This window comes from Lingula anatina, chromosome 3, assembly GCF_051362555.1.
Source record: "Lingula anatina isolate TDL-2025a chromosome 3, LinAna3.0, whole genome shotgun sequence".
NCBI classification, from domain to species: Eukaryota; Metazoa; Brachiopoda; class Lingulata; order Lingulida; family Lingulidae; genus Lingula; species Lingula anatina.
In genome coordinates, this window is record NC_141769.1 from 24149775 (window position 1) to 24173345 (window position 23571).

The 23571-nt window shown below is 37.0% G+C and overlaps 3 protein-coding genes across 3 annotated transcripts; 1 reads left to right on the forward strand and 2 right to left on the reverse strand.

The window, feature by feature from the left end:
• The first annotated feature begins 3651 nt into the window (after window positions 1-3651).
• LOC106153289 (uncharacterized) lies at window positions 3652-8405 on the forward strand. Its single transcript, XM_013527162.2, has 2 exons — window positions 3652-3794; window positions 5695-8405. Exon 2 carries the CDS (start codon window positions 5775-5777, stop codon window positions 7644-7646), a length of 1872 nt encoding a protein of 623 aa, XP_013382616.2. The 5' UTR covers window positions 3652-3794; window positions 5695-5774; the 3' UTR covers window positions 7647-8405.
• A 296-nt stretch (window positions 8406-8701) lies between these two features.
• Window positions 8702-12596, reverse strand: LOC106153297 (carbohydrate sulfotransferase 1). Its single transcript, XM_013527172.2, has 3 exons — window positions 12294-12596; window positions 10573-10804; window positions 8702-9798 (listed from the first exon to the last, which is right to left on the reverse strand). The coding sequence occupies exons 1-3, from the start codon at window positions 12505-12507 to the stop codon at window positions 8931-8933; spliced, it is 1314 nt and encodes a 437-aa protein (XP_013382626.2). The 5' UTR covers window positions 12508-12596; the 3' UTR covers window positions 8702-8930.
• An 807-nt stretch (window positions 12597-13403) lies between these two features.
• On the reverse strand, window positions 13404-23280 carry LOC147763104 (uncharacterized). The gene is made up of 20 exons (XM_087008744.1): window positions 23124-23280; window positions 22877-22933; window positions 22370-22480; window positions 21886-22062; window positions 21398-21568; window positions 20959-21171; window positions 20511-20726; window positions 19985-20197; window positions 19493-19708; window positions 18864-19220; window positions 18267-18662; window positions 17891-17974; window positions 17456-17539; window positions 17194-17250; window positions 16748-16852; window positions 16168-16515; window positions 15788-15994; window positions 15100-15528; window positions 14463-14879; window positions 13404-14147 (listed from the first exon to the last, which is right to left on the reverse strand). The coding sequence occupies exons 1-20, from the start codon at window positions 23160-23162 to the stop codon at window positions 13686-13688; spliced, it is 4359 nt and encodes a 1452-aa protein (XP_086864870.1). The 5' UTR covers window positions 23163-23280; the 3' UTR covers window positions 13404-13685.
• Between the last annotated feature and the right edge of the window lie 291 nt (window positions 23281-23571).

The following is a 23571-nucleotide window of genomic DNA, read 5'->3' on the forward strand; positions in this document are numbered from 1 at the left end:
TAGTATATCAATAGAAAATCGCAATCCTCAAATGTTTTTTAATTCATTAAATATAAACGGTCTTTTCTCGTACAATGGGTCTGGTATAGTTGTATTGGCCTATCAGTTGGAAACACGTGGTTCGTCTACAATTGCAAATGGCGGAGGTGCCGTGGTAGTTATTGTCGTAAAATTAGCTGGATACGGTGCACGTGAGAAAATTATTCATTAAATTTAGTTTTCGAGCGTCAGCTTAATCTGGTAAAATGCAAGACGAAAAAAAATGATAGATAGAGCCTTATGCCCCACTGTAGAATGATGCCGAATAATACATCAACGACGTAGTTTATCGGCAGATAAACGTGTTTCCATTCTCGGCTGACTGAGGAAAGGTTTGAGAGAGCATTTAAAGAAGAGGCGGTCGAACCAATAGTGAGTAGGAAGTGTGCTGCAATCAAGACGAACAATACCGATCATAAGTGGACAGCTAATAACCCCTAATTAACCCCGGGTTACGCGCTGCTGTGTTGACTCCTTGCTGGGAAGGGGTAGCGGCCTCCTACTGCTGTGCGTAATCAAACATTGTCTTCTAACATGCGGCTACACGACGGTTGCATTGTATTAATAAAGTAATACCTATTCATAAGGAAGGGGGCGGATGGTAATCTTACGAGAATTAAATCAGTTATCGATCATACGCGTACCAATAGTCGTGTTTTTTTTAGCTATACGGTAGTGTACAGCACTGAAATTTCAGCAATTTTTTCTCACCAAAACAAGGTTGTACTAAACGCTTTACCGTTGCAGTAAGTCATATCCTACATCTTGTTTATGCTACTGGTGCTCTAATCCCTCACTGAGAGGTTGTACACTGTACTTCAAACTACTTGACAGTTTCAACAAAATATTTTTTTCATCCTCTTTAAGCTTGTCGTGTCATTTGATGAGCGTGTGCGTGGCATAACAATTACATCTTAAAGCTGCACTGACATGTGCCTTTCTTTGTCGCCTCTTTCCCATGAACTAAATATGATATTGACCCGTATGCCAAGGTTTTAAAATCGAAAATCGTATTAAATATCATGCCATTATTCCAACATTCGCTGCGTATTTTACTACTATTTTAAAAGTCGATTTTTTGTTTCTTCTCCTCCCTCTCTGTCGCGACTACACGGGGAGCAAGCTTTGACTTTTGGTTTAGACGAGTATCGAGCACCCTGGAAGTTTTATTAATATACATGTATCTATCACATTGATTGAAAATACCCTTACATGTGTATGTACCGTATATTAAGTGTTAGCATTTTCCTCTCAGTCAGTCTCAATGGCTGCACGTATACTGAAGTACATTAACAAATGCGCCCCCCCCCCCCCCCCGGGCCCCCCATACCTTATTCTACGCATTTTTTCAGCCTGCGTTAACAGTTAATTCTGTCGTATAAATACAACATTCTATCAAACGGATTGATTCTCTTAGGAGTGTCACGACCCCATGTTTCGTTGCAATATTTCCAATGTGCATTTTAGCGAAAAGGTACACAAAGGCATATATACGTTTATCCTTACAAAGCAAGGGTCAAAAGACAATGCTATTCAGGTAAAAGGGAATTATTTGCAAACACACATCTATTGTTCCTAGAATCGGAGCATGCGCAGGTACTGTTTATTCAGCCTAAGCTGTTGCTATTTTTGCCTTAGAAAAATATAATTAATCTGAAGGTTAAACTATGAATGTGGACACCACGAGAAAGAGCTATTGAGGCGACAGTCCTTTAGGAAACTGTGAACGCCGTATTTGTCACTGGGTAATTTAAGACTTGGATTACATTTGAGCGAACTGCTCACCTTCCGATCCTCTAAAACCAATATCATATAAAAACACACACAAAAACCCATGTCAACGACGTTATCTACATATAGATTAGCACTCAGTGACCAAAGACCTCCACCAAGACAAAAAATAAACTAACAATTAACCACTAATTAATTAATTCATGGATCAGCACCAAAATCTTATTACATGTACTTTTCAGCCAAAATGTATCCTGTTTAAGATCTATCCTGAAACATTCATGAAAACCCATTCATAAATGCCTTAGTTACGCTGGTAACGAACAAACAGACTAAGGAAGTGTTAATAAAACCTTGGCGGAGGTAACTAATCTAATTTAAGAACTTTATTTCTTCTCGATATTTTTCATATTTTCTGCCCCAGGAGCCTATTGCCATTATGCTGCTGAAACTGATCCTTTTTTTTTTAACTTTTTCCTTTTTCAGATAAAACGTATTTTGATATCCGGCAGTGAAATCAGCTTAAGGGATCCGCCGATCAGGTATTTGTCTCTGTTTTTAAATTAAAATCACAATCACGGAAGGGAAGCCAAAATTAGAAACAAAATTCTCTTTAGAGTAATAAATTTAAATAATTGAAGGTACATCCCTTTCAGATGACAGAAAGGGGAGACCCGGTGACGATCCTAAAATTGTAGAGGTACTTTGGCCTCGTTTTTTCCATTTGGCTCTTTTGGTCTCTTCCACCTAAAAACAGTCGCCACAGATGAGATGATTTCGTTAAAGCCAGTGCCAGGTTCGAGCGTTAAGTAACCTTCCAACCCGGAAAATATATCCATATTAAGGGTAACTGTAACAAGTATTGGAGTCCCTGTATCCAGGTTTATTGGTCGACCGTTTATATTGGACATAGAATTTACGCTTACTAATAGATTTACGACATGTAGGAATCTGTACGAGCCCCTATAAAAACTGGGCCTCTAAAGTAGAAAAAGAGAGACCCCGGGAGATCGTCACGACTGTCCCTGCCTGCGTGCCAGCCTGTAGAACGTTTGAGAGGAATAAAGAATACCTGAAACACAATACAATTGTATTTTTATGTGTTTTCAAGCCGCCTTTCAGTAACCAACCTAGGTTAAAATATTATTATTATATCATGGCAAGGACTGTTATGACACAGAAAGAGGTATACGGCTGATGGTAACTATGGATGCGCTGATCAGTAACACAATTAACAAGAATATCTAGTGTTACCTCATTTTTGTGCGTGCCTTTATCTTTGGATTCAAAAGATCGATTCAACCAAATAACAACGGCATGATTTGCAGCTGAATGGGTTTTGTCAGTACCTGCAGCTGAAGAACCGCGACTTAAACAGATCTTTTTCAGTTAAAATAAGTATGAACAGTATGCGTGCGTATGCGTGCGTTAGTGCGTGCCTGTCTTAAGACTCAACTAAAGATAATATCTTGAGTTTTACTGCGTAAAAAGGAAAGGGATATGTGAAAAGGGTTTTGGAAAGTGAGATCATGAATAAATGCACTTGTAAGTTTCTTTTTTTTTTTTTCAAAATTGAGTAGATTGTCAAGCTAACGGTCCAGGGATGTTCTTCTCTATCGGCCAAGGATCGGAAGATGCACGTTTTATAATGTAATGCGCTGCAGTGAGACCAGTCTTGTTTCGATGTACAAGTAATTGAAAACTGTAAAGTCTATTGATTCTGCCTTGAAAAAGGCGAGCGCTCAAATACCAATCCCCACAGTTGCATGGATGACGAAGCAGAAAAAAAGGCCTCTATTTATTTTATCAACCCAACATCGCTTTTTCGTGGAATAGGAGCATGCGCACAGGATTGTTTTTTCAACAAAAGCTGTTGCTATGTTTACATAAACATCATAACTGGGTTAAAATGGTCGGTAGCGGTCGATTTATTGGGGACTTAACTCCACACAATATCATACCTGCGCAGACCACCTACACAGATATAAGCGAAATTTCGTTTTCGTTCCCGAGGACACATAACGGTAAGTGTGGGAGTGGCCGGTCCACGTCTTAATTAAATACTTTTTATCAAAAAATGCGTTCCAAATTTAGGCAGACGCGTGTTTTGCAATATTTTTACCTTCGAGTGTTGAACAGTTGTGTTTACTATATTTTCCTTCAGTCGCTTGCTTACGTGTAGATAATGGTTTTCAAACGGTACGCATACTTTTTTGTGCGTGTCGTTCCAAAACGAAATACAGTATCTTTGATATTAATATGAAATTATCGAGTTGAGGTTAAAATGCACATTAATTAGATTCACTCTTATTAAATGGAGTACCCCCCCTCCCCCCAAGAACATTAGAACAGTACATAACTGTGTATAAAAACCCCAATATAAAGCCTTGAAAATGTCGAAAATAATGATAGAATAATGTGGAAACGGGGAAACACATACAAGTAATTCGTTTTCTCCTAATTGTATGTTACAAAAAGATGCATTTTTCTGTTAAAATTGATATTCGCACCATTGGTTTGTAAACAGTAACTAAAGAATGATTGAAAGAAATGAGAGTTCCCACAATTGAATGAAACATGCGGTCCGCATGTCATGTTGCTCACGTTGCTTTGCGAAAGGGCGAGTGCTGATCACATTGACCGCGCTTTCCCTGCTAAAATAGATCGATTGCTAGTACGATAAGGTTATGTGAACACTGTACAGTCTAAGGACGCATATAATTTTCAACCTTTTTGGTGATAAAATGACACATCTACCAAGCCCTTTTCTCTCCAATACCAATTACTTATCACTGGCCAATTTATGACTGGGGCTTTGAATGAAAAAATGAAAATGAACTAAAATGTTTGTCAAAAAACGTACTGGACTGATATGTAGCACAAAAGAACCCCTCTGTGAGCCAAATAATAATGATAATAATAATAATAATAAATGCTTTGTAACCCCTATATGCATGATAGTTCTTAACCATAGATTGTATAACTAAAAATACTTTTTAAGAGATGTGATTAATGTATTTATCATTTAAAAATTTCTGTGACTTGAGATTTCAATCTTGTCTACGCAGATTTTAAACCTGCCGAGGCAAAATTAAGATTTCAGTCACGCCTAGGCGGATTAAAAATATGCTTGGGCATATATATGGGGTGGATAAAAACGTACTAAATTTTTAATACATCAAAGATTCTTTATTAATTTCATTCATTTATATCTTAGAATTATACCATTTTACTCAAAAGCTTGTAATTGTGGTGGTCAGTTCAGAATTGTCACTTTAAAAACGCAATGCCAGAGTGAATCATTTCTTTAAATTTAAAGAGTGCATTAATGCACTCTCTTACTACCACTTTGTATTTTTATATGCTGCTCTCTGTTAGGTATTTCATGATGTACACTACGATTGAATCTACAAGGACTAATCTACCCAAATTTCTGAAATATGTTTACTGTATAAACATTTGCTATATTCACAGTAACAAAAAGGCCATACATTACTTGGATATTAAAGAAAATACTTTAAATTTGGTCAATATTTTTTATGGGTTCATAGGCAACTTGTTCAAAATGTTCCTATGTCCTCTTTTAGGTTTAGATTTTAACTGTCGTCATCAATTGTACAGAAGTAAGATAAGACTGAAGAAAGGTTGTCATCTAAGGGACTATAAAACGATAAATGCCAGAATTGCAATAAGGGACTCTTTATTTTGAATTAATTGCTAAAGGGATGTAATAAAAACTGATAAGTCAAAACCTTTAAACGCCAGAGGAAAAATCGCGAAGTGGTGTAAAATTGTGGATAATAACGCAGACATTTTGAGAAATTTAAAATGGAGGTTCGGTGCATTTTTATCAATCCATTATATACCTAGCACCATTGTTTTAAATCAGCATCACACAAAAACGAATTTTATTCATCGTTTCAGGAGTCTGGTTATAATACCATTAAATAAGCATAGGATTCAAGACGGGCAGTCGTATCAAATCGAAACCTGTTGAATGAAGAATGGAAGAGCGTCATCCCTTTTCACCAGACCAAGCACCACAAGCACCACAAAACCAACACAACGAGCAGCAGCGGTCACACCTTGGCCAAGGTTCTCATGGTCAGGCACACTTACAACCGACCCATAATCTTGACCACCGTTACCCGCAGCATCCGCACAACCAAGCTCAAGGCCCACCGCACCCAAACGCACCCTATAATGTCGGACATAATCAGGTCCACGTAGATCCTTCATATCCTCCCGCCGGCCAGCAGCATAATCCAAATACATATGGATACAATGGAACACAGCCCGGAACGGTGCAGTATAGTATGCCGTATCAACACGTTATCCCTCCACCCGGAAACCAAACTATGGATCGTGGGGAGATTCCAGTCAATCCCCATCAGCAACAAGGCCAAAACCACAACTGGTACAGACACAGGGTAAACCAGGTATTCATCGTTAGCTCAGAGTTGCGCATTCAGGATGTGGAGAACAAAGCGGCTGTTCGGACGGGGTTGGAGTACATCTGGGGTATGCTGAAGGAGAACGGGGCAGCACAACCTTTGGGTCCAAAGGTGGACTTCTTTGTGTCAGTCTACAAACAGATTCTGTTGACTCTGACCTTCATATTCGCCATAATTTTCGCAATATTGGATGGCGACCAAAACATCGCGTTCAACGTAATTGCTACACTCCTTACAGCCATTGAGACCTTGATCTGGCTTTTTGCAGGCTTCAAGTTCTTTCGACGAATACTTTGCGTTAAATGTGTCCAAAAGAAAGTTGGTCCTGCCACTGACGTCGAGGAGAGGGTAATATCCGACACCGAAGGTGCTTCGGAGCAACTAGAAGCCACCCAGCGGGTTCCAGTCGTGGAAGACGCTTGCACCAGAGCTGCACAGTTTGCCAAAAATATTGGACAAGAAATCCTGCTGTACCCAATCATCGTATGTGACCTGTATGGGTTGGTGTCCGAGCAATCATACTCGTTCGGCAGTTGGAAGGCGGTTATCGGCATGTTGCTTCTTATTTTTGCGATGATAGAACTTATATTTACGTACTCTGTGCGCATGTACATGCTAATCCTCGCTTTCAAGGTAATGGAAGATAAGATAGCTGGGATTCGACAGTGCGGGGCGTTGTGTTTTGGCGGAATTCAGTGGCGATACGTGTCGAATATTATCGGCAACGTGGTGGTGTTCATCTTAATGATAGCAATTCTCGGTATTCAGATTCAAGTTGATAACACTGTTCTCGGAGCGTTTCATGTTTCTGGAGCGGCCGTTTTCATGATAATATGCACCATGCTTCTCCCCATCTGTAACGTGGTCATCTTTTTGGCGATAAACATGCACGCCGTGATGGAGCTGCTGTATAAAGTTGACATTTACTTCGCTGAGATGCATCCGGGGACGAGAGAAGAATTTCGTGTGAAACACAATTTATTTGTCCAGCAAAACCCCGACGGTTCCTACTCCTTCAAAGTTGACGACTCGGCACAAAAATTACCAATATATAAGGAACGCCTTAATGGTTACCAAGCGGTCTCGACGTGGAAGCGCTTTTCCTTTGGGTTAAGCAACAAGTTCTTGGCGGTCGCTCTTTTTATTTGGACAGTATTCTATTCTGCCTATCTCTTAGTCTCCCCGGGACTGTATAATTACTCCGCATCAAGTGGAGGACTGAATGAGGGTTCAGTTGGAACGTTGAAAATGTTTCTCTGGGTCTTCTTTACTATAGCAAATGCGCATGCGTACATACTAGGCATAATTATCACGGCCTACGTTACGTTACTTGTCACGGCGTTTTTTATGTCCTGTGTATGTGGGGAGAAGAAGATTGCCTGCTTTACATGCACTTCTTGCTGTAATATCGACGATGACTAAACTGTGTTTGCTGTCAAACTGCTGTTGTGTGGATAGGAGCTGTTTTATTCTTTTAAGGTTGCGTCCACGTTTAACCTATTGTAGGCCCTACTATGTAGTTTGAACTACATGTAACTCCGCGGGGAGTGTATGCAATCAGATAAAAGAAATAATGTTTGGTCGTCCTCGTCCTGGTGGTTAGTAAATTTTAGGACCAAATATAATGTAGAATACAAAAAGCTGGTGATTATACAGTTACACTGGAAACAAGGATAGGCATGATAATCTGATTGCAATCATCGACTGTCCTCTCGGAGTTAGTTCGAACTACTGGTACCTAGTGCGATAGTTTCGTTGTGTACGCATCCTAAGAGACAATCAGTAACACGACTTTAAACTAGACGTTTTTTACAGGTAACATTGTGAGCTAAGGCTTTTTTTTTTACTTAAAATAGGCCACATTCAGAACAGTGGACTAACTAGTCCACGGGTCAAATATGGCCAACCCACTTGAATACTTCCCCTAGTAAGTCCGCTGTTCTGAATGCAGCTATATATTCATACCCCAGAAGGTAATAATGTGTCATGCTGTCACTTGTGTTTAACACCATTACTGTGACAAATGCATGTATGTTCCATGTAGCTATAGAAAATGTGCCAGAGATCAGTTTTACAAGTATTGATTCTATTTATAAGGTACATGTAATAACGCACCATGCTGTAACCGGAGTTTCATGTATATACGCGGTCACATACATTAATGTAAAAATAAATCCCACGCTATATTTAACATTTCGTTATTGTTCATATCCTCGAGTTAACTATCCATTTTGGAGACTGATATAAAATACAGAATGTACATGTACAGACAGAGATACAGCTGTACTGTTATACCAATGAAAAATTATATCAGTGTGATCCAAACTATCAAATCAAGATAAACGCTTTGTTGACACATTTTAAAAACCAAAACATTATTTTTCAAGAAATAAACACGAGAATTCTACAATAAATAAATAAATAAATAAATAAATAAATAAATAAGTGAAACTAGAATAATTATTTGCCGAATTAAACTTCACCCCTCCGTAGGCTATTTGTATGTTGCTAAATCAGACAAGTAGTTGAGAATTTGAACTGTTCACGTTATAGACAATCAAACAGAGATTGTACACATTTATTAATTCTAGCATTTTTACATTACATCTATATATTAAAATAAGATTTTTTCGTTCCGTTGCAATTTGAATTGTATGCTTTAAAGAGGCTTGTAGGCAAATTATGCACCACATGTGTATCTATACATTATCGGGCATTACTCTGAACTCTGTTAGATCGGCCCTCCTTTCTCAGTCTTTCTTGACTTTTTCGAGACTGTATATTGGCGAATGATTCATAGCCCAACTTTTGTATGACCTCAACACAATAGCTGTCTACCTCTACGCCTAGCGACGGTTGTATCGTTCTCTCCCATTGGTGAGCGGTTTGCGATGAGTTTACTCTACTTGTGCCGTACGGATCAGACATAACATCCCCTTCTATTTTACCAGATGTAGTATTAACGAGCCACTCTCTAACATTGGCCGGCATTTTCCGCCCGATGAACTCGTATATCTTGTCAGCATAGGCGATGGGATTGTCCGCTAAGTCTTCGTACCGGAGGGTCATAATGCGACCAGGGAACCGACTTTGTAGCCTGTCACGTGCGACGAGATCGGGAATCATGTGTTCCTTGCAACGTTTGACTATCTCACACGTCATGTTGCACTTCTGAAGCGTCACAGGCCGGATCAGCTTGTATTTTCGCATCGATAAAATCGAAGCCCGTGGATCGCGCACGAGATAAAGAATCTTTACTCGATCGAACTGCCTCAAAATCGGCTCGAGGTCTGTCATACGGAGCACGACAATTTTGAATGCTTTAAACGATTTGTCGCATGCCCGTTTTATCAGTGGGATGCATTGAATGTCTTCTGCCGTTGTGTTGTACTTTAAAATGCATGAGGCATAAGTTCTTAAATGTATGTGTCTGCCAAGAGCAATGAAAAACCAGTGAGAAGGTGACTCCGGCGCTAAGACATTGACAGGAACCTTGGTAAAATCACATGATATCAAGTTTTTGACCACGTCCGTCATGAATTCTTTTTTGGGTAGTCCTGTACTTTCCATGGTCCTGTAATGGTACATTTACAACGAATTACGCTTAAATACAGATTGTTTGTGCTGGTATAATGAGCTGTGATTGCTCTATAGTCTTTCATTTAACAATGCAAAACAAAAGGTATCTTGTGCGAGATTTTTTGCATCAAATGTAATTTTCACTTGTGAAAAAAAAAAACATAATACAAATTTTTCTTAATCACGAATTACTGGACCCGACCCTGTACCCAGCAAACGCTTAACGTTTTATAAACGTTATGTTAACGTTAAAATAACGTTCTTTGTTTGCTGGGTACTTGGATTCCATGTTACTAATTACAAATCTTAGTTCTACACAATTCACTATTCTTAGACTGAATTCCCATGCCTAGGTCGATCCACCTGGATTGGTCTAACTCCCTGGGGAGTCTCACTAAATTGCTATCAACTAACCGGCTTAAATGCTTGTCACACCTACCAAATCAACTAGAGGGTAAAGATAATTACCCCCTAACAGCTTTACTGGGCGTGACAGACATTTAAGCCGGTTACGTTGATAGCAATTTAGTGAGACTCCCCAGGGAGATAGATCGATCCAAAAATCTGTGCGAATGGTACCTGTGGTCTTCCTGACTATTCATATGAAAAATCAGGTACTTCTTATAGGTTGGGTGTCGTTTTACTGTCCGAATGGGAAGAGATCAGTAGATTTTCAGAATATTTGGTCTAATAAGCCTAACTCTGGGATATTTTCAAAAGCGTATGGTATATTTTACCGGGTAATGCGGCTAAAACTTAATACCGTTACCTTTGCGAGTTATCGGTGTAAGTTAAATGTCGCTTCATGGATGCCCTGTCAAGTTCATGCGTGGGCTCAAACATGTAAAAAGCGTCCGGGTTTTGGTTAAAAAGTTCCCCAACCAAGCTGGAGCCACTCCGAACATAGGTCACGATAAGAACGGCGTCACCTCTTGGGTCCATGTCGGTGTTGTGAATTGCGCTGTTGGTACTCTCGCCTGATATTTTACTGGTCAGTGTTCCTGCATATTTAAATAAAAATGGCGGTTGAAAACAATGAAATTAAAACAGTCATAGACATTTACATTGGTCAGTCAAATTGAAGACAGTCCAGGAAAAAATCTTTTTCGATTTCTACATGATAGTTAAGTGTTTACTAGTAGTGTGTCCAGTAGATTTGCAGACCATATAGTGACCAAAGGGCCAGTGGAGTAAGTAGCTCTCAGCACTGGATAGATAATCTTTTAAGCTAGTTTTCTCATGAAACGTATTAAGCACTCGAACAACGCATGCTCTGGCCCCCTTGCAAACAGTGGTGTTTAATTTCAGATGTATTTCTCTCAGATGTAAAGATAATTTAAGTCAAAACTGATATTTTCCGACTTTCTGTACTCATTTACTTTTTTCTTTTTTCATGAAAATGATTTATATTTTAATAAAGAAAAACATATTCGTTGCCAACTTTCTCAGTTTCCTTTGCAAGAAAAACTAAGAGATCTACAACCGTTTTTGCCTAACTCCTATGTTTACTTTAACTATTCCATATTAAGATACTGGTAGTGCATTTTCCCGTGTGGTTATATGTTCTACTTGTATTTCCACACAGCAGTGAGGCAGCCATATGAAAGCATCAAATATTGATAATGCAACATAGCGCGGTAAATTTATTATGAGTTTCATGCAATGGAGAAGTATAAAAACTACAACAACCTGCTGCTCAAACGAAGTGAGGAGGGTCACGATTATATTGTTTCAACTATTAACTAGGTTAGAATGTGTTCAACACTTACTTTAAAATGAATGGACTAGAATAGCGTTCATCTCTTGTCGGTTGTGAATGTGTATTTAGATGACATCATTTTCTATATAACTTAAGTTGGCCCTAAGACAAGAGAATACACTTGAGTTCGCGTAGTCTATATGTAGAACCGGAGTTTGTTCATATATAGGAGTCAAAAATGAATCAAATCTCGTAAAGTAGCAGCATTCTTGGAAACATTTATTTAACGATGTAGAAAATTGTAAAAAGAAAAAAAAACTAACATTTTGTTTCAACTCAATCTGATTTACAACGAAAGAGTTGAGGTTGTATAAGTGGGTGCCTATATCTATATTAAAGAAGGTACTTGTCCCCTCCGACATATACGCGTATAACACCACAGTGCTTTTCATCTGCCAATATGATACTGTGCTACTAGTGTCACATAAAATGGGCCAACGGGTTTGTCATACTAAATATATTAGGTTACTGTTTTACGTCGCTTAAAATTATAAATAGAAAAGTTAACAAAAAGAACTCGCAATACGAAGAATATACTGTAAGCACAGACATTCTTTGAGAAGAGGGTTAGTTTTAATTGCAGATATACAATATTAGAATGGGTTGAAAATGTGAAATATTCCTCTTCTTAATCTAACGTTAACGAATAGTTGCCGATAACTTGAAAAGAGGGAAATTATAATTGTCAATGGCAAACGTCAAACACCTTGAGCACGATGAGCAATACTTACTTGTCACGGTGAAACCATCAGTTGATGCCTGGTTGGCAACTGGCTCCATCTCTGTGATGGAAGTGGTTGATGGTATATATTCAACATATCTTATCTGTTGCTGCCTTTTCTTCTCAAATACCCTTGACTGGATCTTGTACGTCCACAACAGCGAGGCACAGAAAACTACGCTACAGAAGACAGTGAAACATACCCATAACTTCATCAGCGCCATGACCTATATTTGCCTTTCAGGAAGCAAAATGGTTATACTGGCTGCCACTTTCAAGGGATATGCGACCAGATGAAGGTAGCAAAGATAAAAGCTGACAGAGAAGTGAGTCAGTGTGCGAGCTGAGGATTGTTATAACGCAAGCTTCTAAGGAAAGCTGGGTACAATAAACATTGAACAAGCACCAGTATAACACGATAAAAGCAAAGTTCTGAACAGTTTAATTTAAAAAAAAGCCTTGTATCGACCTCTTTTTTCTGTGCAGATTATTTTAAGCCGAGGCATAGCATAAGATATTGGCAGAGTTAGGTAGCTTTTAGATCCGTCTACCAACCTTTCAAATACTATGTCGAAAACTCCTGTGACAGCGTTGGGTATGGCCGCATTCACAACAGCGAATTTTATGAAACTGCGCACGCACACACACACACACACACACACACACACACACACACTAACACGCATATTTCATGCCACGAATGATAAGCAGTTCGCAACAGCGGGCTAACAGATCCGCGGATCAAATATGGGGACCCATTTGTCGCTTGTCGCGTAATCCCATAACAGACACTGATAAGATTCCCCGTCGGGATTATGCGACAATCATTTAAGTGGGTCGGCCATGTTTTACCTGTGGATCTGTATTTCGCCTATCATTCGTGGTATGAAATATGCGTGCGTGCGTGCGTGTGTGTGTGTGTGTGTGTAGTTTCATTAAATTCGTTTCTATTAGATCGGAAATAAATACTTATGATATTTGTAGACCACGAAAAATGTGTTACATTCAAAAAAGCAATTTTGTAAGATACTTTTTAAAAGGCAATCGGCTGTCTTTGAGTCCATTCTAAAAGGTTAATGAGAAATCAAATTATCACGCTAATACTGATTTTTGAATTTTATTCAATTCAAATTTTATATCAATATGTACAAGATGGTATATTTTATTGTAATTTGAATAAATTAACCATTCTTTAACTAACTAAAGTAGCTTTCTGAAATTGTACATTTAGATTTACTAAAATGTCTAAGATACCTAAATACTTCACAGAAATATACATTATTTAAACAAACAAACAAAAAAAGATATATTAGAATTTTTAATATGAATAATTCTTGTTAAAGTTGACAAAAAAGTGTAAATTTTTTAATTGTTCCTTGGACTGTACATGTGAGTCATTTCTTCATGTTTCATAGCGTGGAAGAGTGCGCGTGCTTAAAAGAACGACTTTGGTTTTTCTTCGATTCTTTTTCTTATTTAAAGTATCCTGTATGTAACTGTTCATGTTTCTGTTAGACGCATTGCTTGCACTTGGAGACGCAGACGTTACATAAGCCGCACCCTCTGCGTGGTTTAACTCATCAATTTTCAAAATGTTCACCACATCCGCCGGCAAAGTGAGTGCGATCTCAATCTGCCCAGAGGTCGATTCTTCCAGTGAAATCGAAACATTCTCGATCTTACTTTCACTGTGTAATGTCACGGGCCTCTGAGAGGAATTCAGTCCGTTTTGAGCGTCAAACGTGCTACTTTTAAAGCGGCTGTCCCCTGCCGTAAGTAAGCCGGCTTCGGCGACGCTCGGTTCATGCGGCTGATTTCTTTCTATCACTTGCGTAGAGGTCTGACCTTTCCGTGTCTTATGTACCTTTAACAAAATATTGATAATTGATTACCTATCAATGAATAACATATTAATAATCAGGTCCTCCCCCCAAAAAAGTGAATCTACAACAGCTGTCATTTTAATCTGTATCAAAATGGGTAACTTGGTATTCAAGATCAATTTTGCGATTATGTTCAAAATCAACGGCTGGTGGGTTACAATGTTAAATAATTAATGTTTTTGTTTTTTCTGAAAAAAATTATTTTATAACCTACTATGACAAAATTTATCTACCACTACTAACACAAGATAAAGAAACTGTTAAAATGAACATGCGCGTCTTACGGAAAAGCTTACCTCATTTTCCAGAATAGTGGATGTAATCTCTATTTGTTCCGAGACCAACGAGGAACATCTTTGCATAACAGGAATTTCATCGTTGTCATCTGTCTCAGTTCTGGTCGCAGAAGTGGGAAGTGTCGAAGGCAAGGACTTCTGCTTCTTTTGTTGTCCATTCTTCCAATTCAATTTCTTGCCGTTTGTTACTTTCTTACATACTTCTGATGGATCATAGTTGGACAAAGGGGGGAATTCAGTTTCTGACTGAATTTGTGGAACATCTGGAGAATGATCCCCTAAACCAATCTCCTTCCTGACTGTTGAGCCCGGCTTCAGTTGCTTTTCAAGCCTAGGCTTTCGTCGGCCAACACTGATCTTTGGTTGCCTGTCTGATGGTTCACCAATTAATCGAGTTTGGTACTTGCCCTTCATCACCTATTTAAATAATTATATTTTTATCATGCATTTTTACATTTAAAAAAGTATAAGCTTATGCTAAAAACAAAAGTTGGTCTGAATTTAAAAATAAAATGAAATAACCTATTTACAAGGTACATGTACATTACCTAGCGCCCTTCACTTTGTATTTTTTTTACCTCATTTATCTGCGTGCATTTATGTTTATGTTTAGCCTGTTTTTTATTTCATTTTTTACCTTTTTGATGGGGCTGGTTGTAATCTGCTTTTCTTTGCAGAGATGCGATACCACTGAGGCATCTCGGCTCATCGTGCTTTCTGATGTCTGTGCACTTTCCAGGACTGGGCCCATCAGTAATATGCTGGGGTCCATGCTGTTTAACGCCTGCATGTTTTGGTCTGATACCTGAGCATTGTCGGTGGAATTCTGTCTAATCAGAAGGATGCTCGGGTCGACTCCCATGAGAAACTTTGACGGGGAGTCAAATTTTTGTTGATTTTGTTGCTTTTCACAAAACGAATTGACATCGTTTTCTGTCTGTTCATCTGTTGAGCTGTTTTTCAAATCTTCTTCTTGGCCGGTTTCCATGGAGCCACTTTTTCTCATGTCTGCCATTTTCATCTCTTGATGTTCTTGGTCTGTGTTGGTACGTACTGCCTTCCTGGCCTATTTTGAAAAAAAATTGATAAAAAATAAACATTATGAAAATGATTAATATTAATTTAATATTGGTATAATCAAAATTCATATTGAATTTTCAGAAACCTTTTAATAAAAAATAAAAGGTTCTTTTAAGGTTTGAGTAGTTACAAGAAAATGTGTTGTAAGTTTACATTTAGATTCAAGTACATGCATGTAAAACGAAAGTCATATGAAAAAGAAAATATAAAACAAAGCATTTGTCGTTGGTAAAATCCTTACGTACTTCTGTTGGATCATACTTGGACAAGGGAGGGAATTCAATTTCTGAATGAATTTGTGGAACTACTGGAGAATGAACCCCCACACCAATCTCCTTCCTGTCTTTTGAGGTCGTCTGTTTTTCAATCCTAGGCTTTCGTTGGCAAGCATTGGACTTAAGTTGTCCGTGTGGTGGTTTACCAGATACTTTTGTTTGGCCTTTGCCTTTCACCTGGTTTAAGAAATAATAATTAATGACATAATAATAAATTAATGATATAATAATTAATAATTATTACAAATATTATTAAGCAATGCTAATAAAAGATAAAGATGTAACAGCTGCAAAACTGTTAAAATAAATTTTCGTTGTTTAATTCCTAGAGTACTTAAGGAAATGCCTACCTCTTTTTTAAGTTTCTTGCCGTTGGTCTTTGTTGTTAAATCGGGCTCTAGCCTCTTCGATGCCACGAATTTGTATTTTGGCTGGCTTGATCTCCCGTTTTTCTTATTCAATTTCTTGCTATTTGCTACTTCTTGATGTACTTCTGATGGATCATCCTTGGACAAGGGAGGGAAGTCAGTTTCTGACTGAATTTGTGGGACTACTGGAGAATGGTCCCCCATACCAATCTCCTTCCTGTCTTTTGAGCTTGCCTTCAGCTGCTTTTCACACCAAGGCATTAGTCCACCAGCATTGGTCTTATGACGCCCGAATGGTGGTTTACCAGTTACTTCCATTTGGCACTTGCCCTTTAATTGCAATAAGAAATAAAAAATAAAAAAGTGTCCAGTCCCAACACAGTGTCGATAATATTAGCTCAGGCTCATGATTGTACAAAAATAGGGATATTTTCCTTTCTTTTCTTTTCTTTTTTACCTTGGTAAATATTTCTTAAGATAATTTTCTAGGGCTTTAACTAGACACTTATGCTCATTCATATGCATTAACAATTTAGATTTAATTTTCACAATTTCTCCTTACTTTTTCATCTTTTCTGTCTCCAGTGTTGATTATTTTTCTGCAAGTTGAGTTGCAATTCCTGATGACTAGGCTTAGATGCCTTAACATCCTCATCTGAATTAAGGGCTGTATAAAGAAACATATAAAAGTAATTGTCTATCTGCTATATATCAAAGCTCACTTGAAAAATGCGACAATATGCTTATACACCAAAGCCATCGCTGAATATCATTCCACCGAAACAGTTTAGTTCTAGTCTCAATTTTATGAAAACTATACCTCTTACATGAATCCTGTAGCCTTCTGCTTTCTAATCCCAATAAAGTGGCCAGTGCTTAACACAGGTAAAACTTTGGTCTTATTGCGGCATTGCATTATTATGTTATGATATTCTATGAGCATTCTTATCCAATTTGGCATAGTAGTCCAGGAATTACTTTTTTGAGTCTACATATATGAACACTTACTTTTGTTAACATTGCTGTATGCATTTCCTTGATGTACATCATTGCCAGTGGATGGACCTGTATTAAGAGTTACATCACTTCTGTCATAAATATATTTCGTATAGTAGCCATAAATATATATCATATAGTTTTGATATAAGCTGTAAAATATGTTGTCAGTTTATTGTTTATGATATCAAATTGCTAAGATTTTTTTTTTTATAATCTTTGGACAAATACATCTTTTCATTTATGATTATAACATAGATTACCAAAAACATACCTCTACTCGGGCAGTCCGAGGTTGATTAATCTTGACAATATTTCTGTCCCCCAATTTGCGTAATAGGTCAACTTGAACATGGGGCTTCAGTTAAAAAAAGTAAAAAAGTAAGGTTTTCATACATCTGTGGATATAAAAAAAAAGAGGAGGCTGCAGGTAAATATTTCAGCTTCCCAACTTCACCTATCTTTCTCAACTTAAAATTCATTGAAATCAGAACCACAGCAATTGCTACATTTCGCTTGAATGGAAAGTCAGTGCAATTTAGATTTATTTGCAATAAAAATAAAGTGAATGTTCTGATCTTGCCAAGATATCTGATCAATTATGAAATTCTGTGACAACAACATTAGGCATATACCCTGTATCTCCATGAATTAAGAAAAGTGGGTTTGTCTAGCACCCAAAATAAAAATGGCATTCTCTAGCACTCACCTGTCTCAACAAGACTGCACCTTCATGTAACTGCTTTGCTTCAGTCTCTTGCACAGAGGTCTGGCCTTTCTGTGTCATTTGTACCTTTCACATAATAATAATAATTGAATGATTTTATATGGTCAAGTTCAAAATAAGTTTAAAAGGAACACAATTAAATTGGCCTAAATACAACAACGGTCTCCTTAACCAGCATTTAAAACATGCAGCACAGTAGCCAATAACAATTTTACGATAATGTTCAACATTGATTGTTTACAATTTTGATTGATTTTTTGTTTTCTATACAACCAATTACAAAATGTATCAACCATTACTAATAAAAAGGTGAAATTAACATAAGTATCATGTGTTTAATACCAATGGTAATGTTTACCTCATTTTCCCAAAAAGTGGGTGTTTTCAAGGCCAACGTTTCTATAATTGAAATTTCATCTTTGTCATCTGTCTCAGCTGTGGTTGCCAGAGTTGGAAGTGTTGGAGGAAAGGATTTCTGCACCTTTTGTTTTCCATTCTTCACACTCAGTTTCTTGCTGTTTGTTACTTCCTTATGTACTTCTGTTGGATCATATTTGGACAAGGGAGGGAATTCAGTTTGTGACTGAATATTTGGGACGACCAGAGAATGATCCACCACACCAATCTCCATTCTGTCTGTTGAGCTCGCCTTCAGCTGTTTTTCAATCTTAGGCTTTTGTTGGCCACCATTGGTCTTCAGTTGCCCAGATGTTGGTTTACCAATTACTTGAGTTTGATTCTTGCCCTTCTTTACCTATTTAGATAATCATATTTTGATAATGCATTTTTTATATTAAGATAAAGTTTAAGATATGTTAAAACAAAGGTCTGTCTGATTAAATGTTAAAAAATGCTGTATTTTTATTTATAATGTACAAAACCTTTCTATTTTGATTTTTTTACCATTCTATCTATTCCTGTTTATGTTTAACCCATATTTATTTATTTATTTTACCTTTTTTGAGGGGCTGATTGTAATTTGCTTTTCTTTGCAGAGATGGGAGACCACCGAGGCATCTCGGCTCATCATGGATTTTGATGTCTGTGCACTTTCCAGGACTGGGCCCATCAGTAATATGCTTGGGTCCATGCTGTTTAACGTCTGCATGTTTTGGTCTGATACCTGAGCACTGTCGGTGGAATTCTGTCTAATCAAAAGGATGCTCGGATCGACTCCCATGAGAAACTTTGATGGGGAGTCGGAAATAATTTGAAATTGTGGTGTTTCAGAAGAAGAATTGGCACTCTTTTCTGACTGCTTGTCTGTTGAACTGCATTTGACATCTTCTTCTTTTCCTTTGCCCTTCGCCTGCTGTAATAAATAATTATAAAATAGAGAAATAATAAAATGAGTCAACTCCTTCTGTTGCTGATCAGGTTGTTTGCCAATTACTGAACTTGAGAACTTGCCTTTCACCTGTATCAAAATGGTAATATATTATAAGGACAATTTTTAATTTTAAAAAATCAGTTAACATAATAAACAAATAATAAGTGTCACATTTACCACATGTGTAGCTGTAGAACAAAGATCATATGCAAAAACAAAATAAAGCATTTGTAGATTAGAACCTTTTTACGTACTTCTGATGGCTCATGCTTGGACAAGGGAGGGAATTCAGTTTCTGACTGAATGTCTGGAACTACTGGAGAATGATCCACCACATCAATCTCCTTCCTGCCTGTGGAAATTGCCCCTAGCTGCTTTTCAACCCTAGGCTTTCGTTGGGCAACATTGGTCATAAGTTGCCTGTCTGGTGGCTTACCGATTACTTCAGTTTGGACTTTGTCCTTCACATGCTTTAAGAAATAATAATAAAATAAATAAAAATGCCACTCTTCAACATTTTTTGTTACCTGCATGTTTGTCAGTTACTTTACATAACTTATTGCAATTCACTTGTACCAATACAAGTGAACATTTTTAAATCAAGAAAAAGACTATTTTCTTTTTTTAACCTGATAAGTTAACATAATAAAAGGTTATAAAGTATCATATTCAGCATATATTTAGAACAAAGATCATTTGAAAAAACATGAAGCTAAGCATTTGTTGGCTGTAACTTTCTTACGTACTTCTGATGGGTCATGCTTGGACAAGGGAGGGAAGTCAATTTCTGACTGAATTTGTGGGACTTCTGGAGAATGATCCACCATACCAATCTCCTTCCTGCCTGATGAAATTGGCCCTAGCTGCTTTTCAACCCTAGGCTTTCGTTGGGCAACATTGGTCTTAAGTTGCCCATCAGGTGGTTTACCAATAACTTCAGTTTGGACTTTTTCCTTCACCTGCTTTAAGAAATAATAATTAAATCAATGAATAAAATGAATAAAAATGCCACTCTTCAACATTTTGTTACCCTTCTGAACGTTTGTCAGTTACTTTACTTAGCTTATTGGAAGTTATTGCCCTTCACTTGTACCAATACAGTAATATATTATTCAGACATTTTTAATCAAAAAAACCTTTTATTTCCTTTTTTCACCTGATCAGTTAACATAAAAAAGATTATAAAATGTGATATTCAGCATATATGTAGAACAAAGATCATATGAAAAAACATAAAGTGAAGCATTTGTCGATTGTAACTTTTTTACGTACTTCTGATGGCTGATACTTGGACAAGGGAGGGAATTCAGTTTCTGACTGAATATTTGGAACTACTGGAGAATGATCCACCACACCAATCTCCTTCCTGACTGTTAAGCTTGCCTTTGCCTGCTTTTCAAACCTAGGCTTTTGTTGTCCATCTTTGGTCTTCTGATGATTGTCTGGTGGTTTACCAATTACTTTAGTTTGGCCTTTGCCTTTCACCTGCTGTGAGAAATAATAATCAAATAAATGGGTATTATGAAACAAAAACATTTATATATTATTCAGAAATTTAAAATGAAGAAAAATTCTTAAAATGTTTGAAAACGTGATCAGCTTTCATTTAAAAGAAAAAAAGTGTCATATTCACCATATACATGTATTCAGAATAAAGATCACATGAAAAACATAAAACAAAGCATTTTTTTTTTTGGTCGTTTGTAACTTATATTCTTACTTCTGTTGGAGCACACTTTGGCAAGGGAGGAAATTCACTTTCTGACTGAATATTTGGGACTACAGGAGAATGATCCCCAACATCAATTTCTTTCCCGCCTGTTGAGGTTGTTTTCAACAGCTTCTCAAACTCAGGCTTTCGTTGGCCAGCATTGGTCTTACGGTGCCTGTCTCGTGGTTTACCAATTACTTCAGTGTGGTATTTGCCCTTCACCTGTATTCGGAAATAATAATTAAAAAGAATAATAAAATTTAATTTATTTTTGTCTGTTTGGTTGTTTACCAAGTACATGGTTTGGGAACTTGCACCTTCCCCTGTATCAAAGTGTTATATATTATTCAGACACTTTAAAAAATTTTTCTGTCAAAAATTATAATATGACCAGTTACAAAATTTATCCATCACAAAATCACATTAATTTGGTTTGATTCCTACTTACCAAATTTTCCACCTTTTTGTTGTCAATCTTAGTTGTAAAATCAGGCTCTGGCCCCTTATGACCTTGCTTTTCAACATTTTGTGCCGTGAATTTGTTCTTGGGCATGCCTGATCTCCTTGGTAAAACATCAGGCTCCTTTTGTTTTTCTTTCCTCCCTTTCAGTTTCTTCTGCTGTAGGAAATAATAATTAAATAGATAATATAAATGAATTAAAATAACAATTTGTAACTTTCTGAGTAGCCTGTCTCATTGTTTACTTATTGCTTCAGCTTGAATGCTGTCTGTATCAAAACAGTAATATATTATTCAGACAATTTAAATCAAGAAAAGGTATTATTATGTTTAAAACCTGCCTGGTTAACATCATGAAAAAAAAAAGCTTACCATATATATACACTTCATGTAGTATAGTTGCTTTTTTTTTTAATTTCTTTTTTTTTTTTTAACTTATTTTATTCCATTTCATTTACTGATTATGGATATCTCACCTTGTTTTTGATTTTGTTCATGAGTTTGGCTGTGAACTTCTTTTCACTTAGGAGACGTGCAGCCACTGACTTCATTGTGGATTCAAATGTCTCCTCACTACAGCCTGGTCCCATCAGTGAAATGCTGGAGTTGACTTTCTGTTCAAGACACACACCTGTTGAGTTTGCCTTGGGATGCTTAAAATATATATCATTGTAACACTAAACGGTTTTGTAAAGTAACGTAAATCAATACTCAATAATCGCTATATATACAATATGAGTAAGAATATTTTTCTAAAGTGCCCTGTCCACACACACAACTTTTACGAAGTGTCGACAATATATACTCAGACTCCTAATTATACAAATAAAATGGCGTTTTTTCTTTTCATTTTTCTGTTCTTTTTTCTTCTTGATAACAAAAACTTTATTCACACAGTGATTCACTTATGACCATCTATGCATTTAAAATTTAGATTTAAGTTTCAAAAAGCCCCCTTACTTTGTCATCTTTTCTGTCTTCAGTCTTGATAATTTCTCTGCAGGTTGAGTTTATGTTATTCCTGATCTTGACCAGGCTTAGATGCCTCAGCATTCCCATCTGAATTATGGGCTGTATAAAAACACACAAAGTAAATGTCTATGCTATGTATAAGAACATGCTTCACAAACAAAAACAGAGAGAGAGAGAAAGTGTGCTTGGGTCCAATAACATTCGCTGAATAATCAGACCCAATACCCATACCCAATTTTGTGTCACTGTTCCTCTTACTTTCAACCATAACCCCCTGCCCTCCGCTTCTAAAAGCGTTAGCTATTATAGAACAAAATGGCCAGTGCTTTTATTTAAAATATTAATATTAAAATATCAGTAGAACTTTCGGCCCAATTGCCACATTGCAATATTACACTATATTATAGTATATTCTCAGAGCCCTATAATCCTACTTGGCACAGTTGTTTAGAAATTACTGTTATGCAGATTAGGTTTGCATACATGAATACCTACTTTGGTCAACATGGCTGAATGCATTTCGTTGATGTACATCATTGCCAGTGGATGGACCTGCAGTGAAAGAGTCATGTCACTTCTGTCATAAATATACCTGCAGATTTGGCATACACTGTAAAATATGCTATCAGTTCATTGTTTCTCAAAACAAATGGCTCCTGACAGGTGTTTTTATCTATAAACAAATATATATATATATACATGTTTTCATTTATGATTACAGTGTAGATTATTTCATACGTACCTCTACTCGGGCAGTCTGAGGTAGATTAATCTTTACCATATTTCCGTATCCCAATTCACGTAATTTGGCAACATGAATGTGGGGCTACAATAAAAAAAAGAAGTAAAAATTAAGTAAGGTTTCATACATCTGTGGAAAAAAAAAATAAATAAATAGATAAAAAAAAAAAAGCTGCAGGTAAATATTACAGCACCCAACTTCACCTATCTTTCTCAACTTAGAATCCATGGAAATCAGAACCTCAGCAATTGCTATATACATTAAGCTTTAATGGACAGTCAGGACAATTTAGATTTATATGCAATAAAAATGAAGCGAATGTTCTGATCTTGCCAAGATATCTGATCAATTATGAAATTCTTGGACAAAAACATTAGGTATCTACATGAAGTAAATAGCTGAATGATAAATGTACCTTTGTCTTAAACTAGAACCCAATATGCTTTTC